The following is a 23,628-nucleotide window of genomic DNA, read 5'->3' as shown; positions in this document are numbered from 1 at the left end:
CATTTAAAGTCTGGCTCTCATATACAATGGTATATATTTGCACAAAATCATGACCAGTCACATTCCTTCCATAACCAGTCAAATTCCTCCCATAACCAGTCACATTCCTTCTATAACCAGTCAAATTCCTCCTACAAATTCCTCCCATAACCAGTCAAATTCCTCCCATAACCAGTCACATTCCTTCCATAACCAGTCAAATTCCTCCCATAACCAGTCAAATTCCTCCCATAACCAGTCCCATTCCTTCCATAACCAGTCAAATTCCTCCCATAACCAGTCCCATTCCTTCCATAACCAGTCAAATTCCTTCCATACCCAGTCACATTCCTTCCATAACCAGTCAAATTCCTCCCATAACCAGTCAAATTCCTCCCACAACCACTATTTGTTTTTCAATTCGTTGAACATTCAAGGATATGGGAAACACTTCACATTACTCACATGTGGGTAAAAACATGGACTTGATTTTATTGGCCAGTCATTTAATTATGATGTCGCGTAACAATACACATTTCATTGTGAGATCTTGACTCATATGGTTATTGTTTCCCCAATCCAAAACAGGAATTGTGTTTTTATATTGAAGTATTGATGGTTTCTCAAGATATGATATGAACATTATGGGGAAAAAAAAACACCCAAAGTCTCGCTTGTAAATTTTCAAAGTTTAAAAAGACACTCGGCAAAACTTTTTTGAAAATATGTAACTCGGATTACATAAACATAATATTCAACCACCACTCATTGGCGAACCTCTGTGTATATGTTTTTATTACATTTTAATCATCGAAACATTTCATATTGTTTTCAAAGTGAAAATAAAGTCAATCTTTTTCTTCTGTGACCACAGTTTTCGTCATTTTCACACTACACCAGTCAATAAGGGAGCATGGCTTAGCATGGAAAATAACTATTGGTTAGCATTATCAATTGTGAGTTCACTGATGTACAGATGTTTTATTGCGATGTCACAATACACATCAATAAACAGTTATATTTCATTCAATGGTTGAATGTTTTATAATTTCCACACCTGCTACACACTTGTGAAAAATAATTATTTTTTCTCTCCACTCATGAGTTGTTTATGATCAAGACACCAGGTATATCTTCCAATACAACAGAAAAATTCCAAACAGTTATGATGCATGGACATATTAATCAACAGTACCTATACACTGGATAGGTTTAAATTCACACTCACATTTCCCACTTACCGGGTAACAGGGATAATCCTGGAGGGGAGCCATGGGCCTATTAATTAATAACCCTTCTTAAGGTTATAGGAGTGTATTGATAAACGGAAATATGAAGTACATCCCTAGTTGAAAATCCAATTTAGGGAGACAGTATCACAATTTCCGCATATTCTAATGTTTAATATTTAACTAATGAAAATTGTATGTTTATTATTGACAGAATAGTGTGTTCTCTCAATATTAAAGTATTTCAAACCAATCCAGGCATTAATTCAGTTTTTTTTTATCAATGAGTCACATGTGTCCATTATTCTGTACTTCAGGAAACCGGCTACCTATTTCACTACTGTGAAGTTTTTCAAGAAAGATATCTCTTACCTGCAATTACTATGTTTATATGGTTTTATTATAAAATGTCAAGTTTTAATCGTTTATAGATAATTAATTTTACACAATTTCACCATTTATTAAATTGATATACATTAATGCAATACTAATCTATGTCAGTATAAGTTTTATTGACATTATTTTGGAAATAAATGTCTTTCATTTTTTTTTCAAAATTCACTCCTTTTTACATAAATTTCCATTAAAAATCCTTAAAATTGTCACAACCTATATTTTTTTAGTGGCAGAAAATTTTCTTTTATTCAAAGCAATATAACTACAAAATTTCAAGAAATTCTACTGAGAAATGGTGACACAATCCTATTACCTTAACTGAAACTGACCTTTTCCATCTTCCAATTTTCTTTTAATTTCACATAGAATGGCCCCTTTTAATTTTGACATTGACTAAAAATTGCTGAAAATGGCCCACTGCTCTCAAATTCCAAGATTTACCCTGCTTAAACTATTATTAGCATTTATCACCAGTTATCAGAATAGTCATTCAATCTTGCCTTTGCTTGTACTGGGTTACAATATTTCGATTGGCTAAAAGAAAATTGTGAGACACTTGAATTAGACTTATGATCAGCTAATAGAAACTGAATATGAAAGAAAATTGTGTAAGATATTTATTGAAGCCTAGCATAGAGAACCTTTTAACAATTGAGTTTCATTGCTTATTAATTCAGATTTCCATGATATGTTAAGACTTTTCAGGATAAGTTAAGAATTTCTTTTTGACTCTCTACAGAATTGTCCCTTTAAAAATAACTTTTGTCAATCAAAACTCAAAATTCAAGGGGGGTAAGCAGACATCATAAAAAAGTTAAAATCGATAAATCAAAAAGCTAAAATCTATAGAAACAATCTTTTTAAAAAGTATTTCAAATTTAGATTTATGGTAATGAATCGATTTGCACTGGATTGTTCCCTATTTAAAACTTTTATTTACGAATCCTTCATGAAGGATTCGTAAATAGAAGTTTTATCGCTGGAAACATTGTGGAATATCGTAAGACTTCGAGTAAACAACAACAGGAAAATGGTTCACCGATCGATCATTAAAAAACGTGAGGGTTTGAGGACTTTCCGTAAATTCATGTCCCACGTCGTGAGACTTTATCGGAGGTGGAAATTCGTGAGATGTTGCCTTACGCCGTGATTTCTGGCATGTATGCACAAGATTCATAACAAAATTTAGAGGAGGAAGCAGTGCATGATTCGAAATCGATCAAAATTGTTTAATACAATGTACCATTGAGCAAATACAACAATAGACGTACAACAAGCAACTGTCTGTGTGAACCCTATTTTTGTGATCACATCACACTTCTGTTTGAGGTGATTTGATCTAATTTAAGCTGTGTAAATGTAGAACTTTTAAGTTGCTATAGAACAATTAATGTCAAAAAACGCTCGACTGAATCAGGAATTTAACACTTTAAAGGGAGATAACTCATTTAATTTACTTTCATTGATCTCAATACTTCAAGTGGGAACAGCACAAAGTTATCTCTGTTTACAGTGTTGAATCATTTCAAATCAAAAGAATATTTGATCTACATTTCATTCGTTTTTTTCTTTTTGATTATTTATAAAAAAAATCTATATATCTTCAAATGGAAATACATGTTTACAAAAAAAGCTACAGAAAAAGATTTGTCTGTGCAATATTAAACAATCACACCATAAGTATTGTCAGAAGCACCTTACACAGACAGTGGTAGTACAGTATGAATTATTTAATTATCTACGAGATCAAAGGCACTAAAACGGTTTGATACATTACAGGCAAGCTCAACTTCCATTTTAGGATCACTATCCTCATTCACAACTAAATCATCAGTCGATTCATCTGCTTTGTGTGCAGTTTTCTTTCTATCTCTTCTCTGCTTTTTTTCTGCCTTCACAGAAGAACAATAAAGATGTGACTCTCCCACCTCATCTGTTATTGCCTGGTACAAACGGCTGTAGTAGTCCAGCATGGGTGAGTGCTTTACAAACAGTTCTGGGATGTACAGGTCGATGTTAGGTCTGCTGTCCAGACTTTTAGTGAAACTGTACAGAAATGAACCATTGAACATTGAGGCAGGGTTTGGGCTTTGGAAAGGCTGCTGGAGAACTTGGTTTAATATCATTGTGTATAGAAAACAGGCCTGGAACTGAGAGAACCCATGAATGACCTTCACATCAACTGGATGCTTCCTTGAGTGTTCCAACTTGTTGAAATACTTCCGCAAATTTTGGAGAAATTTTTCCACTTGTCCAGATGAAGATCTATTGATAATTCGTTCAAGTTCACTTGTCTCTGAACCGGGTTGTGAGAGAGTTGTCTGCTCCTGGATCCTGCATGTTTCCATGGCAATGATACATGTGATCATAGCCCTAACCTGATTGACAGTTACACCAGGATCAGACTCTCGGATCCAATAAATCAGCAACGCCACTGTCAGTTGCATTTCTTCTGGAAATTCCAAATGTTTTGAACCAGAAACCTCAAGTGCAGCAAAGAGAAGAGACCTCCTTTCACTCCTCTCCATACCAGGAATATCTGCCAGGCCTGGTATTACATCAAAAGCTGGTAGCTGAAATGTTGGTTGTACTTTCAACCTTTGGATTTGTTTTATTTTTCTCGCATACTCTGTAACACAACCTGGAATCGCAGAATCTTTGACGGAGGCATCAAATGTTATCCCTTGACCTCGATCATTTCTAGAGGTCAGTATGCCGTATATCACTTTTCGAATGCCAAGACAACAGTTTGTGCTGGACAGAGCTTTCATGTCTTCCACCTGACAGCCAAGAATGACACTGTGTAGCATCACAACATTTTGACAGAACTGTGCAATCTCTCCCTTCCAAAATGAGCAGCGAAACCAGACTGGTAGTATAGATTCACATTTACGACACTGATCTTCAACTACCTTCAAAGATCCTTCAAGCAGCAATCGTAAATTCACTCTAGAATATTGTTCAGTGTTTGAATATGCTTTGAGAGACATTTTCATTATTTCTTTAACTTTCACACGCCTTTCCTCTTTGAAGCAAGACAAAACTTTTTCTATTCCACTTTCGAGTGTTTCCACACTTTCTAACCAATGGAACAGTGACCTCATCTTTGTATGACCGATTGGAATGTCAAATTTGTTGTTACCTTTCTTTGGTAAAGTCAACTTTTGAAAGAAGTCCTGAAATACCCAATGTTCCACAAAGTCATTGCCTAACATGGTGGCAATAAATGGCAGAACAGACTTCCCTAGTTCAGGGAAGTGTTTTGTAAGGTTCCCTGCAAAGTAAATGCAACAAGGCAAATATTTATAGTGTTTATCCTCAGACTCTGCTGCAATGAAATTTACACCGTCAAAAGGGATATATCCAGCCTTTAAATCAAACACGTAAAAGTCACTGTCATAGCTCAGAACAGGTGCATTCAACTCATTGGCTAATACAGCTATTTGATCATCTGCTTCAAAATCACAAACACAGTGTGGTACCTCAAGGTCCAAAAGTGTACGACGGAACGCTTCGTAGGCTAAGATTGGCATGATCTTGCCCTTTCCTCCATGTGAAATAAACCCAGCCAGATGACATCGCTGCCGTGATCTCTCTAAAGCCGTTTTTAGTTTTTTCTCGTCGATGTCATATCCCCCATCAAAGATGACATAAGGCTGAATGTTACATTCTTTCAGCATGAGAAAAAATCGGCTAGTGTGGTTGGCAAATTTGTCGTAATCCCCTCCATGTATGTAGTCGACTCGGTGATCGTAGAACAGTAGGTGGTACAGATTGTTTCCATCAATGATCAATTTTGTGTCATGAAGTTCAAACCTTTCCAACAAATGGAGATTGTTGTCAATAAAAGTGGTGAGGCCAGGAATACCCATGTTTGTGTCTCAACAGTTCCTCACATTTGTGTTACCCAACAGCTCCTCAAAACAGTGTTGTAATATACCCTATCAGGGACTTCAGAAACAAATCGTCACGTTTTCCATTTTTTATTCCAATCATCTGTTGTGACAGATCTGTGGATATAAAACAAGATATTGAGTCAGATATTTTGTAAAAAGAAATGGCAGTATATGTTCCTAAGTTTTCCCAGCCAAAGTTTCCTGTGGCCTTGACACCAGACATCCAGTGCAAGAAGAAACTAGGTTTCATGTTAAAAATACATAAGTAACAAATTATTATTATTTCAGGATAATTAAAAGAGACAATATATATTTCATTCTCAAGAGTAAATTTTCAATTATAACTATACTCCCTAAAAAAATATATTTATACTTGAGAATAGGCTCACTATATCAAATTTAATAAATCTCAATCATCCTCAGTTGTTAGATATCCCTAATACCTATACATGTATAATATTTCTTTACACATAAAATCATATTTGAGATAATGTGAGTACAAATTGTCATATTTCATGCAAGCTCTTTTCAAGACATGGTGAATTCTACAGCAACCATATACTGGCAATTTAAAAAATGTGTGTGTCAGACTGACAATTGTCAGGTACTGACTTAATGTTATCATTGGCACTATATTATTGAATATTTATTTAATCAAGTCATTTATTAGAGATGTGTCATAGAAAACATATTTTGCAGCACATTAAAGACATTTACAGAAATGTATTTGTTAAAAATTCACATATTTGGAAGCAAAAACGAAATTAAATATCCAGTGTGTCAAATTCAATACATTTGAAAATATGAAAATGAAAGATGAATATCAGTTAAGCAGATTGGGCACAACGGCGCATATGGGTAATAATCCTGCATTTGGGTAACATCTTTGTATGTTATGGTTGAATGCACTTCGAATCTACTTTCACTATCCCAAATTAAAAAATCAAACTTTTGTACTTCACTATCTTTATTTAAAATCGCTATTTATATGGTTATTATAAACTTTTGTTTGAACTTTTTTTCGTGTTTTGACATTTTCGTGAGTTTTGATGTCCCGACTTTTCTAAGACTTCAAAGGTCGTGAAATACTTTCAAAACCGAAAACTGTTCAACCAAAAGTTGTTTGTAATAACCAATAGATATGGCAATTTTCAATAACGTAAGTGAAGTACAAAATTTTGATTTTTTTATATAGGATAGTGAAAGAAGATTCGAAGTGCATTCAACCATAACATACAAAGGTGTTACCCAAATGCAGGATTATTACCCATATGCGCCGTTGTGCCCAACCTGTTAATGATTGTCTTCAACCCTTTACAGAATCACATGAATATTAAACAGAATCACATGGATATTCAATGCGACGAGATTATTTTAAGTTTACTATTATCAGAGACGTATAGGCCTAGTATATACGTCTCTGCTATTATGACGAGGCCTACTTTCGATTTCCTTACAAATGCTATCCGGTTTTGTAACCGATTTAATTATTAGAATGATAATTTAGTTTCCTGCCATCCACGTGAAATCGCAAGTAGGCCTAACATGTGAATCAGAATAACGATAACTTAGAAACAGATACGATATCCCCATACAAAAGCATCGATTGGAAACACCGGGTTAGTATGCTAAATACCATTATGAACACGCAGAGTTCCAAATCAATAAGCAGACACGGCGATGAATTCCTTCCGAACACCTTCCGGGATTCCCCTTGCTATAAACAGTCACGTGGTGTAGACTGTCGTGTGTCGTATAGTAATGCCGTTAGCAACTGTTATGGGCACGCAATGTTTTCCTTTCGTCTACTAAAAATTATGTTTATATCCAAGTGATTCAAATTGATATCATATAGATCTTTAAAACATTCAAGGGAATATTTTATTATAACATGTGAATTCAGGACAACTCCAATATATGACCTTATTCATGTTATATTGTGGGATTTTGGATGCGGATGGGGATCGCCAAAGGAAGCGTTACGTCATTTTGGTAATTCTCACCACGTGAGATATAAATAACGTATCCGATTGCGTGCTACTGAACTTGAAACGTGGATTTTTGCAGTATAAGTCTATTTTAGAAATAATCAACGAATGCGCGTATATAATGGTTCAATATATATATATCCGTCGTTAATTATTTTTTCCAAAATGTCACTCTTGTTATATAGTTCACCATTACCAGGCTGATCTGATTAGCAAGCACTTTATACGTTGAAACAACTTTTTTTCGAGCTCCGGAATATCAGGGGCGGGTCCAGGTGAGGGCGTTATGGGCGTACGCCCCCCCCCCCCCCCCCCCTTTTTTAAAAAAAAAAAAACAACAACAAAAAACTATCGTAATCTGCTAAAATTGTATTGAATATGGCAATTTACCATGTTCATTAATTAAACACATAAACACCCTGACACTTTAACTATAAAATATATATGCTCAAAGTCAGGAACCGTTATATTAGTGCATTTCACTTCACAATTATTTTATGTTTTTTAGCAAAATAAAGGTCCATTTTTTTTTTGACTCGCTCCGCTCGGCGAAAGATTTGATTCTACGCACCCACTTTCAAATATCCTAGAAACGCCCCTGAATATGCTATGACAAATAATATTATAACTGAACAGCTTTGTAAAAATAACATAATATATAATATTTAAAAACAAATACAATAAATTAGCTTAGCCTTTCGACTTGAACATTTGGGCTTTGAACAATTTAAGCATCTCAACATCTGGAGACAAAACCCAAACGATCTAAAATATTACCACGGATACATAAAATATCCCTAACGCCCCCTTCCCCCATGACAAAATTGTCATCGGGCTTAAACGTTTACATCGTGTCGAAGGGATTGGAATATCAGCCAAGATAACAGATGTGTAGCCTGGGTATTTGTAGTAAGAGCGAAACGAATACTATAAAATGTCAAAACTAATGCACATGGTGAATATAATAACGCAAAGTCAACGCGAACTGGTATTTCTTAGAATACTTGATTTTATGTTGAAAAGGTAATGCCAAGATTATTGTTTATTTAACAGGAATTTTAGAGATATTGAACCTAAATTAATGACAACGAATCGATTTATTGCAGACATAATTATTAAAGACATAATTAAAATGATTTTTATCTCGTTTCATTTTCTTCTGCTTCTTTTAATCTTGTGTTCCACTGTTTTCTCGAAATCGAAAATGGAAACTCGGATTCCGGTGAAACGTCGCATAAATATTGGGGCGTTTGTTTAGATTTATTTGCAGTTGTACATCCAAGATGGCTACCGCGGCCTCAGATTGACCAAAAGGGCGCCCACTGTTTACTCTGCAACCGCGGATTCCGATGAAACTTACTTGTTATGACTATTGTTGGACATGTGAAGATATGCAAGACACATGTTTCTTTGCAACAAATTGTTCACGTTGTAATTATTTTTAAAGAATGACATCAATCTAATACGGATTGGGGAGGGAGGGGGTGGGTGAAATAAAAGGTATAGAACTATTGATGTCCTGCATTTTCTTTTCTTAATTGATATCTGTCAAAACTTTAAATATCTCTAGATAGCATACATAACCATTCCTCATGCTTAATTGCGTCTTAAAACTTTGACGAAAAGTGCACAAAGGCGATAATTTTTCGCAATATCATATTACCTGTACACATTTATTGAAATTGATGGAAGAATGTTCACGACTAGAGCGGTATTCCAATGAAAATTAACTGTGATCTACAACCTGTTCTGAAATTAATCATATACATCCCTGTTTTTTTCTCATTTCTACATTGAAATATACAGTCTATTGGATTCTGAATAATAAACAGAATTTGAAGAGCCTTTAGCATCTGGTTTACTCCCAAAACTGTAATTAGAGGTACTAAAAACTCCTCTTCTTCAGTTTAATATATCACGACATGTACACGTAGCTATAGCAATACCAGTTGTCTTCAGAATTATATTTAACGTTCATGAAATTCCCTTTCCTCTGTAGTAACGTAACAGCCTCTACGCTTTATTTAGCACACCCCAAATTGATTCGCTACTACAGAGCCTGCTTTTAGTATGGTACTTTTTCGAGATATGCGTCGTACTGACTAATTAATCAGATTCGCATGTTCCATGGCCTTCTTAACGAGGAAACTTCCTTCAAATTGCCAAAATTTTTAAACATGTCTTCACTGTGTTGTTCAAGTTTGACGAGAATTACACGGATGGTGCCTTAAATGTGACCAGGAAACGCCTTCCCTTCCTGGTTTCGTTTATTTGGTGTTCGAGTTCATGATGTGTTTCTCTTTTTCTACGTTTCATTTAAGATCGGACATGATTTGACTGTTTTGCAGAAAATGGAGGTGAAGAGTATTTGGGGCTCTCTAGCACTGTCTGTACTTAGTCGAGTCGCCCTTCTATGGTATGGTGAGTGGCAGGATAAAACGATGGCCGTCAAGTTTACCGATGTGGATTACTACGTCGTTAGTGACGCCGCACGACTGTTGCACCAGGTAAACAACCTTCATATACACAGTATGAAGTTATGTATGTATTATTTAAAGACTGGAACGTTCAACGTTATTTGTCTTTATTGGCGCGTTCCTTTTATCTTTACAACACGAAGAGAAACTCGGTGTTCTGAAAGCAAAAAGAAGTTCCTTTACTAATGTTGTAAACTAAGTAATTGAATATAAACCTAGCTAGACATTATGTCGCTAATTGATACACATCATTTCCCACCACAGAACATGTCTCCGTTTCACCGCCCGACGTACCGCTACACACCGCTTCTGGCATGGATGCTGCAGCCCAATGTCGTCCTAACGCAGATGTTCGGAAAGCTCCTCTTTGTCTTCTTTGATGTGATGACGGGTTACTTGATCTATTCTTTACTGAGGTCACAGGGGTTCAATGAGAAATTGAGTAATGTTTGCGCATGTTTCTGGCTACTAAACCCTCTCGCTGCCGCGGTGTCCTGTCGAGGGAGCGCCGATTCTGTCATGACATTTTTGGTGCTTTTGACACTGAGATTGCTCCAAGGTCGGAGATATATCCTTGCAGCCATTTCCTATGCCCTCTCCGTCCACTTCAAGATTTACTCTATAACCTACGCAATGCCAATTTATTTCATGTTGAACGAGGAAAATTTAGAGAAACTGGGTAGAAAAGGACACAGACTTGAACAGTGTATTGCTTATATGTGGCCAACAGGGAGACGTCTCATGTTCGGTGCTGTAGTGACAGTGATTCTCCTTACAATGACCGGTCTGTGCTATCACTGGTAAGTACTCGATAGGTACTGCTACTATACGTATAATCATGTTACTGGCACTGACCGGTCTGTACTCGGTCTGTGCTATCACTATATAGGTTGGTAACTGTTCGTAGGAAGATGAATGTTAAGATACAGTTTGTCAAGAATGAATTACACTGCATCATACAGCTGTTTCGTCTTTCTAGGACTCATTGGTGATGATACTTATCTAAACTAAAGTGGAAACAAAAGTGGAGAAGCATAAAACATTACATTATAGAGATCAGACGAGTATTAGTTAATTTCAAATTAATAATGAGTAAAATGTGCATATAATGAGCCGTGCTACTTGTCAAAAGAGATAACTGTGGCTATCAAGAACACGGCAAAGATCGGACTGTAACTATCATGTTTGGTTCTGTATTGACAGTAGGCCTCCTGTCACTAATCGGTCTGTATGGTCACTGGTAAGTAAGTAAAGGTATCATCATGTTTGGTTATGTATAACAGTAGGCCTCCTGTCACTAATCGGTCTGTATGGTCACTGGTAAGTAAGTAAAGGTATCATCATGTTTGGTTACGTATAACAGTAGGCCTCCTGTCACTAATCGGTCTGTATGGTCACGGGTAAGTAAGTAAAGGTATTATCATGTTTGGTTCTGTATAACAGTATGCCTTCTTACACTAATCGGTCTGTATGGTCACTGGTAAGTAAGTAAAGATATTATCATGTTTGGTTCTGTATAACAGTAGGCATCCTGTCACTAATCGGTCTGTATGGTCACTGGTAAGTAAGTAACGGTATTATCATGTTTGGTTCTCTATAACAGTAGGCCTCCTGTCTCTAATCGGTCTGTATGGTCACTGGTAAGTAAGTAAAGGTATTATCATGGTTGGTTCTGTATAACAGTAGGCCTCCTGTCACTAATCGGTCTGCATTATCACTGGTAAGTAAGTAAAGGTATTATCATGGTTGGTTTTGTATAACAGTATGCCTCCTGTCACTAATCGATCTGTATGGTCACTGGTAAGTAAGTAAAGGTATTATCATGTTTGGTTTTGTATAACAGTATGCCTCCTGTCACTAATCGATCTGTATGGTCACTGGTAAGTAAGTAAAGGTATTATCATGGTTGGTTTTGTATAACAGTATGCCTCCTGTCACTAATCGATCTGTATGGTCACTGGTAAGTAAGTAAAGGTATTATCATATTTGGTTTTGTATAACAGTATGCCTCCTGTCACTAATCGGTCTGGATGGTCACTGGTAAGTAAGTAAAGATATTATCATGTTTGGTTCTGTATAACAGTATGCCTTCTTACACTAATCGGTCTGTATGGTCACTGGTAAGTAAGTAAGGTATTATCATGTTTGGTTCTGTATAACAGTAGGCCTCCTGTCACTAATCGGTCTGGATGGTCACTGGTAAGTAAGTAAAGATATTATCATGTTTGGTTCTGTATAACAGCATGCCTCCTGTCACTAATCGGTCTGTATGGTCACTGGTAAGTAAGTAAATGTATTATCATGTTTGGTTCTGTATTGACAGTATGCCTCCTGTCACTAATCGGTCTGTATTATCACTGGTAAGTAAGTAAAGGTATTATCATGGTTGGTTCTGTATAACAGTAGGCCTCCTGTCACTAATCAGTCTGTATGGTCACTGGTAAGTATATAAAGATATTATCATGTTTGGTTCTGTATAACAGTAGGCCTCCTGTCACTAATCGGTCTGTATGGTCACTGGTAAGTAAGTAAATGTATTATCATGTCTGGTTCTGTATAACAGTATGCCTCCTGTCACTAATCGGTTTGTGTGGTCACTGGTAAGTAAGTAAAGGTATTATCATGTTTGGTTTTGTATAACAGTATGCCTCCTGTCACTAATCGGTTTGTGTGGTCACTGGTAAGTAAGTAAAGGTATTATCCTGGTAAGTAAGTAAAGATATTATCATGTTTGGTTCTGTATAACAGTAGGCCTCCTGTCACTAATCAGTCTGTATGGTCACTGGAAAGTATATAAAGATATTATCATGTTTGGTTCTGTATAACAGTATGCCTCCTGTCACTAATCGGTTTGTGTGGTCACTGGTAAGTAAGTAAAGGTATTATCATGTTTGGTCTGTATTGACAGTATGCTTCCTGTCACTAATCGGTCTGTATGGTCACTGGTAAGTAAGAAAAAGGTACTTTCATGTTTGGTACTGTACGGACCGTAGGCCTCCTAGCACTGATCGGTCTGCACTAGACAATCCTCGATGCTCACTTGCGCTCTCTGTACCCCTGGAATATATCATAGCAAACCTGAAGGCACTTGCGCTCTCTGTACCCCTGGAATATGTCATAGCAAACCTGAAGGCACTTGCGCTCTCTGTACCCCTGGAATATGTCATAGCAAACCTGAAGGCACTTGCGCTCTCTGTACCCCTGGAATATGTCATAGCAAACCTGAAGGCACTTGCGCTCTCTGTACCCCTGGAATATGTCATAGCAAACCTGAAGGCACTTGCGCTCTCTGTACCCCTGGAATATGTCATAGCAAACCTGAAGGCACTTGCGCTCTCTGTACCCCTGGAATATGTCATAGCAAACTTAAAGGCACGCGGCTTCTTATGTGATTGGTCTCAGGTTAAAATAAATGTCCTTTGAAGATTTCAGAGGAACAACACCCGACTTCAAAGCCAGTCAATTTTACCGTTACGCATTTGGTATACATCAAAGGATCAAACTAGTCTTCTCGTCTCGCCCACAAGGCTGTGCACACCGAGCATTCTATTTTTCTGTGACATATTGTTACAAAATGGGCTATAAATAAGGTAATTAATGATAAGGAATTGAACCACCTTAAAACGTTTAAGATAAAAGGTATCAATAGAGAGCAGCCCTTCGGTCAAAAGTACATTTCTGGTCAAATCTTACGAAACAGACAGGGGTAACGGTACAACTAGTATTTTTGTTTTGGAAGGGGAAAAGATAGCTTAGAAGTTAAATGAGAGAGAGGCTTGTCACTGGGAAGGATTCACTGCAATTGCTGTTACACAGGCAATCCAACTTACTGATCAGAGGAATGCCACAGGCAATCCAACTTACTGATCAGAGGAATGTCACAGTCACTTATATATTTTTGTTACTGTTTTACCAAATCTTACTGATACATTGTTCCACTTGATTATTATTTTACTGACCACTTGATTGTTATTTGGTCATCCGTCTACGGCTTTTAGCTATGGATCGGCATGAGTAGTCACAAGTAGCCATTCCAAATTGCTAGTACGAATTTTCAAAACAAGCACAAACTACAGATTGTGGTGAGTTGTTATATTTGTTATAATATTGTTAGTTAGCGACATGTACATAGTTGTTGTTTTTTTACCTGTTAATTGTATATATATGACCCTACCTGTATATCGGGTGCACATTGTTTATATATTTGCGCGCAGGATACGGTGTGTAGGTTTTTTTTTATCTGTATAAGATCAAAGCGATACCTATAAGCCCGTTATTATACATTTTTTAATTAAACAATTCCCATTTAATGGTCCGTGACGCGATCTACGTGGTAATATAGGTAATACGCATAGAGCATAGGTGTTTGAAATTCTGACTGTAAATTGAGATAAAAATCGTATAAAAAAATTAGACTATTTCGTTTGAACTAGTAATCTGATGCTGGTTTCAGGCGAGCATTGACAAAGTCTTGCAAGGTCTGCATAAACATGTGCATGTCCGCCAGGATTTATACCTGAAATTGTTACATTTAATAACAGACAAACCGGTTGTCCGCATAAACGAACAGGCCCCAAATGTACGAGTCACGGTTGAGTGAACCGTACATGTAAAATTACCCTACATATATTTAAGGCGGCGTGTGTCGTGCTTTCATATTTTTATACAAATACTCTACTTAGTAAATTGATATAAATTGTGTAATAATGTCTTACAGTAATTGTCATTGTATATGAATAGGTAGTAAGAACACTTTACGTATGTTTATCCTTTATTGTCAGTAAGTATAGCTATAGGTAGTGAGTCTATTGTACGTATATTGTAGTAGTGTAACCATAGGTCGATGATGGAAACTAGTCAAACTCTTAGCTGAGGAAGTAACTACTTTTATGGTGATAATCATGTATGAACTATATCTATGTGCTCTGTGTGGACATTTTATGTCATTTGGTCAGTCTTGAGCACTAGTCATTACGTGAAACACCTCATATGGAGCTGGGAGAGCCCATCAGCACAGGAGTGCAGAAAGTTTTCATCATGGGGAGAGACGGGACCGGGGAAAACAGACCGCGGTGGACGAGCCTTGTAGTGATCATTAGCGATCACTGCTACCAGGCAGTGATTTTCCATAAAATGACAGTGATCTATTGATGTTTCCAGTATTGGTATATATATACTTACTTTGTGTGATTTCAGTATTGGTGTGTATACTTACTTTGTGTGATTTCAGTATATACTTACTTTGTGTGATTTCAGTATATACTTACTTTGTGCGATTCCAGTATATACTTACTTTGTGCGATTCCAGTATATACTTACTTTGTGCGATTCCAGTATTGGTATATATACTTACTTTGTGTGATTTCAGTATTGGTATATATACTTACTTTCTGTGATTTCACTATTGGTATATATACTTACTTTGTGCGATTCCAATGTTGCTGTATTAAATTGCTGTGTATACTTACTTTCATTTCATTACATTTCAACAGATTTTATTGATTTTATATATATGTCAATTGGATTGGACATTAGGTTAGGCCTATTTAAGTCCTTTCAAAAATTATTTACAAACATTACATATATTCTGTCATAACAATCCAGTTAAACAGTGTAGGTAAGATAACTCCAATTTAGCTTCTGAGATGAACATTTTACAACTTTTATTTAATCATTTTCTGTTTATGTTTTAGATATTTAACAATTAAATAAATCATGTATATTTATTGACGACCCATCTTGCGTAAAATCCAAGGGATAAAGGCCCAAAAGTCCCCGTGTATAAACACATTGGCCATCCATCCACTGGATATATAGGATAAGTTTCCAAGAAATAAACATTTTGTTAAATTTCAGAATATGATATGGATTCATATAGGAGATGTTGTGAGGATAGATATACACCAGTAGCAATACTTATTAGCAGAGTGATCATGACACATTAAACAATAGCATCACTTTCAATGTAAAGTATTGCTGTGAGTGAGATTACATATCAAGCCTATTAGTTTGACAAATTTAGTCAGATATACTTTGAAAAATGGATATGTTGATATCAGCGCTGCATATTACGCACCCATTTAATAGAGTTTTAGATTTAAATGATCATGATTACCAGTTATACCAAATTGAGATTTTTTATTACTAATTGCATTCTAATGTTGTTATAGAGTGGGCATTCAAATATAAAATGAAATGCATTTTCATATTCATGTCCACATCTACATGCTGGTGTGTCATTCACATGATCCATATATAAGTCACTATTTAGGTTGCTAGCATGATTTCTCAGCTGACAAATAATGATATCGAATTTTCTTGGCCCATAGTATTTAAATGTGCTAGCAATTTCTTCAGTGTTGTTCATATTATCAGACTTGATGACATTTTTAAATTGTTGAAGGGAAGTAGCATTAAAAGTTTCTGCAGATAGAAGGTTAAATTCTCTACACATTGAGGGAAAATAACTATTGAAATAATTCTCAGTTCTACAGAAAGGGGGATTGAAAATACGGCTATTTCGTAGTTGGTATCTTACATTTATATTGCTGTGAAGGTATGGTTCAATGATGTCTTCTAGGTACTTATTTCATTAATTCATTATTTAAAATTTTGAACATAATTACTAATTTATGATTTTTTCGCCTACAACAAAGTGATTCAAGTCCAGTTTCTGCATTAAGCTTACAATGAAAGGTCCCTCTACGCAATCCTGTAATAATTCTTAATGTCTCTAGCTGGATTGACTCAAGAATATTTTTATTTTGGTTACTACAGTTATCCCATACTACATCCTCATATTCAAGTATTGGTCTAATAAAAGAGGTATATATTGTTGTAAGACTTTTTCTGTCCAGTTTGTGTTTTAACATTCTCAATATATTCATTCTTTTATAAGCTAGCTCATAAATATTGTCAATATGATATTTTCATTTTCATCACTACTAAAAGTTAAACCAAGATGCTTATGAGTTTGTTTATTAATTACAGTTTCATTACCAAATGAGATATCTGGATGATGTTGTTCCCCTTTCCTCGAGAAGATTACATATTCAGTTTTAAGTGAATTAAATTTGATATCCCATTTCTTTGCCCATGCATTAATATAACCTAGATCATTATTTAATTTCACTACAATTTCATTTTGATTGTTGTCTATAACTTCATAGAGAGAAGTATCATCTGCAAAAAGATTTATTTTACTTGTTACACATTCCTGTTATGTCATAATATAGATTAGGAAAAGAAATGGACCAATGACCGAGCCTTGGGGTACACCGTCTTTGACATGCTTTTAGGTTGAATAAAAACCCTCTGTTGATGCTCTCTGCTTTCTATCAGAAAGATAATTGTAACATTTTTCCTTTTATGCGATACGATTCCAATTGAAAAAGTAGACCCTCATGCCAAACTCTATCAAACGCCTTACTTACATAGCAAAATACAAATCTGATTTCATTATTTTGATCCAAGTTATTTACAAAAGTATCATATATAGATAATAACTGGTTTACAGTCGAGTCTCTTGGTAAGAAGCCTGATTGGTGTTTCGTTATGATATCACATTCTTTCATATAATTAAACATTGTTTTCCAATTTCAGGTACGGTTGGGCATTTCTCGAGAATACTTACCTGTACCATATTGGTAGGAAGGACATTCGTCACAACTTCTCGCCCTACTTTTACCTGATCTATCTGACAGCGGAATCCCCTCACTCATCTATTCTTAGCCTGCTGGTGTTTATCCCACAACTCATCCTCATTGTCACATTCTCCATCACATTATACAACGACCTCCCCCTGTGCTGGTTCCTCATAACCTTCGTGTTTGTGGCCTACAACAAAGTCTGTACCTCACAGGTAAGAATTAAATAAGCTTGTACCCCACAGGTGATATTTCAGTAAAGTCTGCTATGACAGGTAAGAAGAAAGTCTGTCTTCACAGGTAAAACACGGCACAGGTTGTATTTCATAGATTACTTTATTATGAAATCTGAACTTTCTAGTTAAGAATGTACAGTCTGCACCTTGCAGGTATAATGATGCAAGAAAATCTGGCCTCACAGGTAAAACAAACCAAAGTCTATATTTCACTAGTATTATTATAAAAAAATCTGTACTTTGAAGGTAAGATATAACCACTCGCAAGTAAGAACAAAGCGAATTCTAAAGTGCATAGATAAGTTCGCAACTTACAGGAAAGGTTATCACAAAACCAGCATTTCACAGGTAAAAAATATTGTTACATGTTCATTGTAATGATTGTAAACGTGACAGATGAATGTTATTGTGTGTCTGTATTCCTGCTAATTGTCAGTAATGTACGTTCTGTTTTTCAGTACTTCCTATGGTACCTCTGCCTCCTGCCTCTCGTCCTCCCAAACCTACGCATGTCTGTAAAGAAAGGAATAGCAGTAATAACACTTTGGTTCATAGGGCAGGTAAGTGTGAATACACTGCTTTGTTTTGTATTCGTTCTAGGAAAAAATACGTAACTATAGTAAACAATTCTGCTAAATCCGACCAGAGTATAATCAAATCAAAAAGTAAACTGTCTCTCTGTCAATGCAACTAAATATTATGTGCAGATCGAACATGCTAACCCTGTGGTCCCTTGTTTGTAAAATATTGGAAGAGTGTGCTATAAATGATAATTACACATGTTTGCGGTACAAGTTTCTGTGTCAGGAAACGACTTTTCTATTTTGTTTTGGTACATTCCAGGGTCTGTGGCTCCTTCCAGCGTACATCCTCGAGTTCGAAGGATTCAATACATTCACCTACGTTTGGTCAGCTGGACTCGTGTTCTTTTTTATCAACGTCTATATAGTGAAGGTCGTACTGGACAACTACATAGCTAAACCTCACACAAAATCTCAATGATGGACCCACGTGCTTACTGGGATATATATACAATATTAATGTTTTCGATCATCATTACAGTCGAACAATTGTAGCTACTCATTAAACACATTTAAATTTTATTGTAATTTTTCTAAGGGTTGAAATGGCATGGCGAAAATGTTGATCAGGAATGACGTTTAGCATAGAGTTACAATTATCGTCCGGATCATTGTCAAATAGTGTACACATGTTGGCCTCCATGTAGATAGCATGACCCTTTACTGTTCCAAACACATGTGTACATGACGACACGACTTTGAAATATATTCAAATACACATAGTTGAATGGATTTATATATTGCTTCATGAATCAGTCATACTTATAAGACAGAAATCAACAACCTGATTCTGTAAAGCATACACGTCAACAGTCGGTAGCATGTGTATATATGTCATCAGTGTGTGGTATTATTTCCAGAGGTAAACCAGATGTTATTGTACGAAGCCGTCTCCACTCGAGTTATCATTATAATACCAGTGACAATATACGTAGTAGCTATATACTGAATGGCATGTAACGTTTACGCTACCAGTTTCCCTAGGGAAAACACTGACATTGATACTGTAGTTAGGTAGCTGTTGTGTAGTGGAGCATGACGTTTATACTCTAAGCGGAACGGCATTGATACATGTGTATGTGTATGGGGCAGCGTGTAACGTATGTGGAATGTTATATTGGGAAAATGACGCTGAGAGCACGCAGAGGAAATACCTTAGCTTCCTTCTGACGCTGTTCGTGGTTTTTACTACATCTGAATCCGCATGTACATGTATTCGGTATTAGCATCCTAATACCTAGGAAGCGTAACATCATCGACGTGATGGCCTCGTGTACAAATACTGAAATAGACTCTTCGATGAACGATCAATGTCCAACAGAGGATGAATATGCGTTAAGGAGTGTAGACTTTCCTTCCACAGAAACTGTGGAGATAGTGTATTCAAGGACAGGGGAACATGAAACGAAACGCACAGATGAAATACAAAAAGTACTTGAACGCTATATGCAAAGTATACTACATGCTTCTGATAGAACCATTTCTATTGAACGGTATTTGTATAAAATGTTACAGTATTACAAGGAGCGTGTCGAAGAGGGCTACTCGGATATTAACGTTGTGGGTAGCACTGGAAACAAGCTTTATGTGCCAGAACTTCAACCAAACGGATCTTATAATTTTGAAGTGGATGTTTTGTTTGAGAAACCCATAGCAGGGATGATTATACCAGTATTAGGTGAACGAGGTCCAGTCGTGGCTTGGTTTTCAATCGATACCCTTGATAACTTGCTTCCGCTGGGTAGTGTTGTATTGCGTTTAGAACACTACGACGGTCAATTCGGATCCGAATTCGAGGAACGGCAATGGTTTCACAAGCACACAGATTCCGGCAAGTTACTTTTATCTTCATTCCATTACTGGGGCTCAGTGGTGTCGTCAAACAGGTCGATTCTAGGCGAGCGCGAGCTACTTGTACATCCCTCACCATTGTTGCAACCTCTTTACAAAACTTTCAAATCGGAGAAGAAGAGCCTGCCTCTCCATGGACAAACATTTGAATTCGTCATACTTATGGATAAAGTAGCCTCGGTTAGAATACCTTGGCCAGAACAAGCTGCTTCGTTTAAAACAAGATCAAGAAAATGGCCTGAGGCGATTATCATTGAGAAGGTCGTCACAGATGGGTGTCACCTTGTGCATAATCCACATAACAGATCGGGAACGTATTTGATGGAGTGGAAGTACACATTTTCAACATCGGAACAGGAAATAGTTCTCAATTTTTCGCCCTTTCAGAGATCTGTGTTTCTAGTTATCAAGCAAATGAAACGTATCTACTTAGACTACGGAACGTCAGAGATTGGAGAACCGCTTGCGGGCTTGACAACGTATCATTTGAAGACCGTTATGCTTTGGCTGAGTGAAAAGTTGGATCTGACATTATGGGAAACCTCTCCTCATGAATGTCTCATCATGTTCTTCCGGGAGCTTGAGAAATGTTTGGACACTGAAGTTTGTCCGCATTATTTCATGCCTGAAATCAACGTCATGCAAAGTGCCTGGAAACCGAAAATGTTGCAAAACTATGAAAACGAATGGTTAAAACAAAATGGACCAATGAGAGAGAAGCTACTAAAAACGGTTAGAGACATTATTGCCCGTCCCGATGAATACCTGACGGACGAGCTACTTACGGCAGTGGACAGCAAACACGTTATGGAAGCTAAGAAAGAGCCCGTCAAGAAGATCAAAGGTCATGGTGGCACATACGCCGAACTGGACATATTAGACCAGGCAATAGTCAGGCTGAACGACCAACGTGCAGTAAATGAACTGAATGTTGTTACGTAGAGATTCACATCTTTCCCTGCTGTAAATCACCGACCATCCTCGATACTCCAGGGGTTACGCTCACTTACGCCCTTTTCACCTCTGGAATATGTCACATTCGAAGGCACGCGGTTAGATAAGTATTTGATTGGTCTCGGGTAAAACAAAATTACCGATCGCTAGGCTGATACCTGTCCGTTGAATATTACAGCGGAGCGACACCCGACTTCAAAGCCAGTCATTTTTTACTGTTACGCGACCGCGAGATTACATGTACTTTGATGTACATCATAGGATCGAACTAGTCTTTTTGTCTCAACAAGGTGGCGCACACTGAGCCTTCAATTTTTCTATGACATATTCCATGGGTGCAGAGAGCGAAATCGGAGTAACTAAATCAGGTACTTTTCGCTAATACTTACATTTATGTCTTACAGTAGTACTGTACAAATGTCTAAACAGGTCTACTCATTATGTCATTAAACATAATATTGAAGTGACCACATATACATAGCTTGTATGTAAGAAGTGACTGGACGTATTCATTCAAGTATTGTAATGTTTTGTTTGAATGAATGTGATGACTTCATTATTGTCCGTGTCTTTTTGCTTATTTTAAGTTCTTCTCGTAATCATATACAGTTCTGATTAGATATTGATAGCACATTGCTCTGTTCAGGAATTAAGGGCACATATTTACTAAATTGAAAATACACAAGAACACTTTATTTATGGAAAACAAATGTGTCAATTATGTGTTAAACTAATAAATGTTGTTGCTAAAATGACACTGAATAGGGTTTAGTTCTTTTTCGGTAAAAAAAGGGAAAGCGCTGTAACTTCATTGATGTCGTCGATTTTGCGGATGGTGAAACTTTTTTTTTTATATGCAAACCAATATTAAGAGAGAAACAAATAAAAAAGTTTCATGAATTATTCTTTACTCGTGCGGATATGACTGTAAACACCAATAAAGATGTGTCTATCGTTATTTCAAAAGCTTTCGCCTAGATGCTGTAAGATGTAGGTAAAATAGGAAACGATGACAGATGGTTCCAGGGATGGGGGTATTCCTGGCATGAACCAAAAAGAAAACAAAACATTTCGGTACATGATGGGGGGGGGGGGGGGGGGGGGGGGGATATTTCTGCAATTACTTAATCATAGCACACCTGACAGAATTAAAGCGGTGATCAAAAGTAAGTACTCTACAAAATATTAGTGCCCTTATATTTCTAATCGGGGCTGTACAATGGGTTATGGACAGCTCATATGTATATATATATATATATATATATGTGTGTGTGTGTGTGTGTGTCCTTGAATATTGATCTTGCTGCTCAACATTTCAACAAACTAAACTGAAATAAAACAAATCAGTATAAAATCATTGTGCCCTTTCGATATGCTTCATACTTATCAAGTAGCAACTTGCTCAATGGTTAGAGAAACTTTCACATCACAACATGGATATCATACAAAGAAGTGGAAAAGAACACTGAAATGCCAATGAGTTTTCGCCTTTTCTAGATATATATATACTACTCACATTTTGCTAAGGATCACTTTTAGCATATGTGGAAATAAATATTTCATTTGGTTTATACTGAGATTATTTTTGAAAAAAAATGATTGTTGTTTTAATTCATCAGCATGCAAAAGTTCCAAAAGTCGTAATTACAGTCGAAAAATGAGCCACAGGAAAAGGGTTACCCTTAAAACTGGTAACAACGAGGTATTCACTAAAAAACTTAAATTGAACAAAAAGCAGAAACTGTTTTAGTATCGATTGTGACGGCCATGATCATCAATTACAGCTTCACAACGTCTGCGCATGCCCCGAATGAGATCGCGTATCCGGTTTTGTTGGATAGCGTTCCACTCAGCTACCAAAGCTGTTCCCAGCTCCTGGAGCGTTCTTGGCTGAACATTTCTGGCAAAAAGAGCTGTCTGCAGCATGTCCCACACATGCTCGATGGGATTTAGATTCGAGCGGGCTGGCCAATCCATTCGTTGAATAGTCAGTCTCTTGCTGTAGATACTGCTCAGTCACCCTTGCTCTGTGTGGCCTAGCATTATCGTCCATAAGGATGAAGTCAATGCTGAAGCATTGGGTCTGACATAGGCTTCAAGGATTTCATCACAGTAAATCCGGGCCGTAACGGTATCATTATGGAAGACATGGATGTCAGTTGTCACACGAAGGCTTATGCCTCCCCACACCATCACTGAACCTCCGCCATATCGGTCATGTTCCACAACGTAACCAGTCTGGAACCTCTCCCCAGCTAGGTTGTCTCCATACTCTAACGCGCCTGTTGGTAAAGTCGAGACAGAATCTGGACTCGTCAGTAAAACGAACCCGTTCCAATACCTGAAGAGTCCCGATTCTAATCGGTCCCTAACATGGCGTGCAGTTAAGGGAACT

At 36.8% G+C, this 23,628-nt stretch overlaps 2 protein-coding genes across 3 annotated transcripts; one reads left to right on the top strand and one right to left on the bottom strand.

Moving 5' to 3' along the window:
* Positions 1-1,878: 1,878 nt before the first annotated feature.
* Positions 1,879-7,221, bottom strand: LOC110443754 (protein asteroid homolog 1-like). The gene is made up of 2 exons (XM_021488143.1): positions 7,137-7,221; positions 1,879-5,614 (listed from the first exon to the last, which is right to left on the bottom strand). Exon 2 carries the CDS (start codon positions 5,474-5,476, stop codon positions 3,335-3,337), a length of 2,142 nt encoding a protein of 713 aa, XP_021343818.1. The 5' UTR covers positions 5,477-5,614; positions 7,137-7,221; the 3' UTR covers positions 1,879-3,334.
* Positions 7,009-21,989, top strand: LOC110443755 (GPI mannosyltransferase 1-like). Of its 2 annotated transcripts, none has more exons than XM_021488144.1 (6): positions 7,009-7,119; positions 9,837-9,995; positions 10,230-10,765; positions 17,568-17,826; positions 18,306-18,407; positions 18,691-21,989. In XM_021488144.1, the coding sequence occupies exons 2-6, from the start codon at positions 9,840-9,842 to the stop codon at positions 18,847-18,849; spliced, it is 1,212 nt and encodes a 403-aa protein (XP_021343819.1). In that variant the 5' UTR covers positions 7,009-7,119; positions 9,837-9,839; the 3' UTR covers positions 18,850-21,989. The 2 variants fall into 2 exon arrangements, with proteins under 2 accessions (XP_021343819.1, XP_021343820.1); XM_021488145.1 differs by having other exon boundaries at positions 9,810-9,995.
* Positions 21,990-23,628: the final 1,639 nt, after the last annotated feature.

This window comes from Mizuhopecten yessoensis, unplaced genomic scaffold (genome assembly GCF_002113885.1).
Source record: "Mizuhopecten yessoensis strain PY_sf001 unplaced genomic scaffold, ASM211388v2 scaffold716359, whole genome shotgun sequence".
NCBI lineage: Eukaryota > Metazoa > Mollusca > Bivalvia > Pectinida > Pectinidae > Mizuhopecten > Mizuhopecten yessoensis.
Note: the sequence above shows the minus strand (reverse complement) of the source record. Positions and strands in the feature narration are given on the sequence as shown.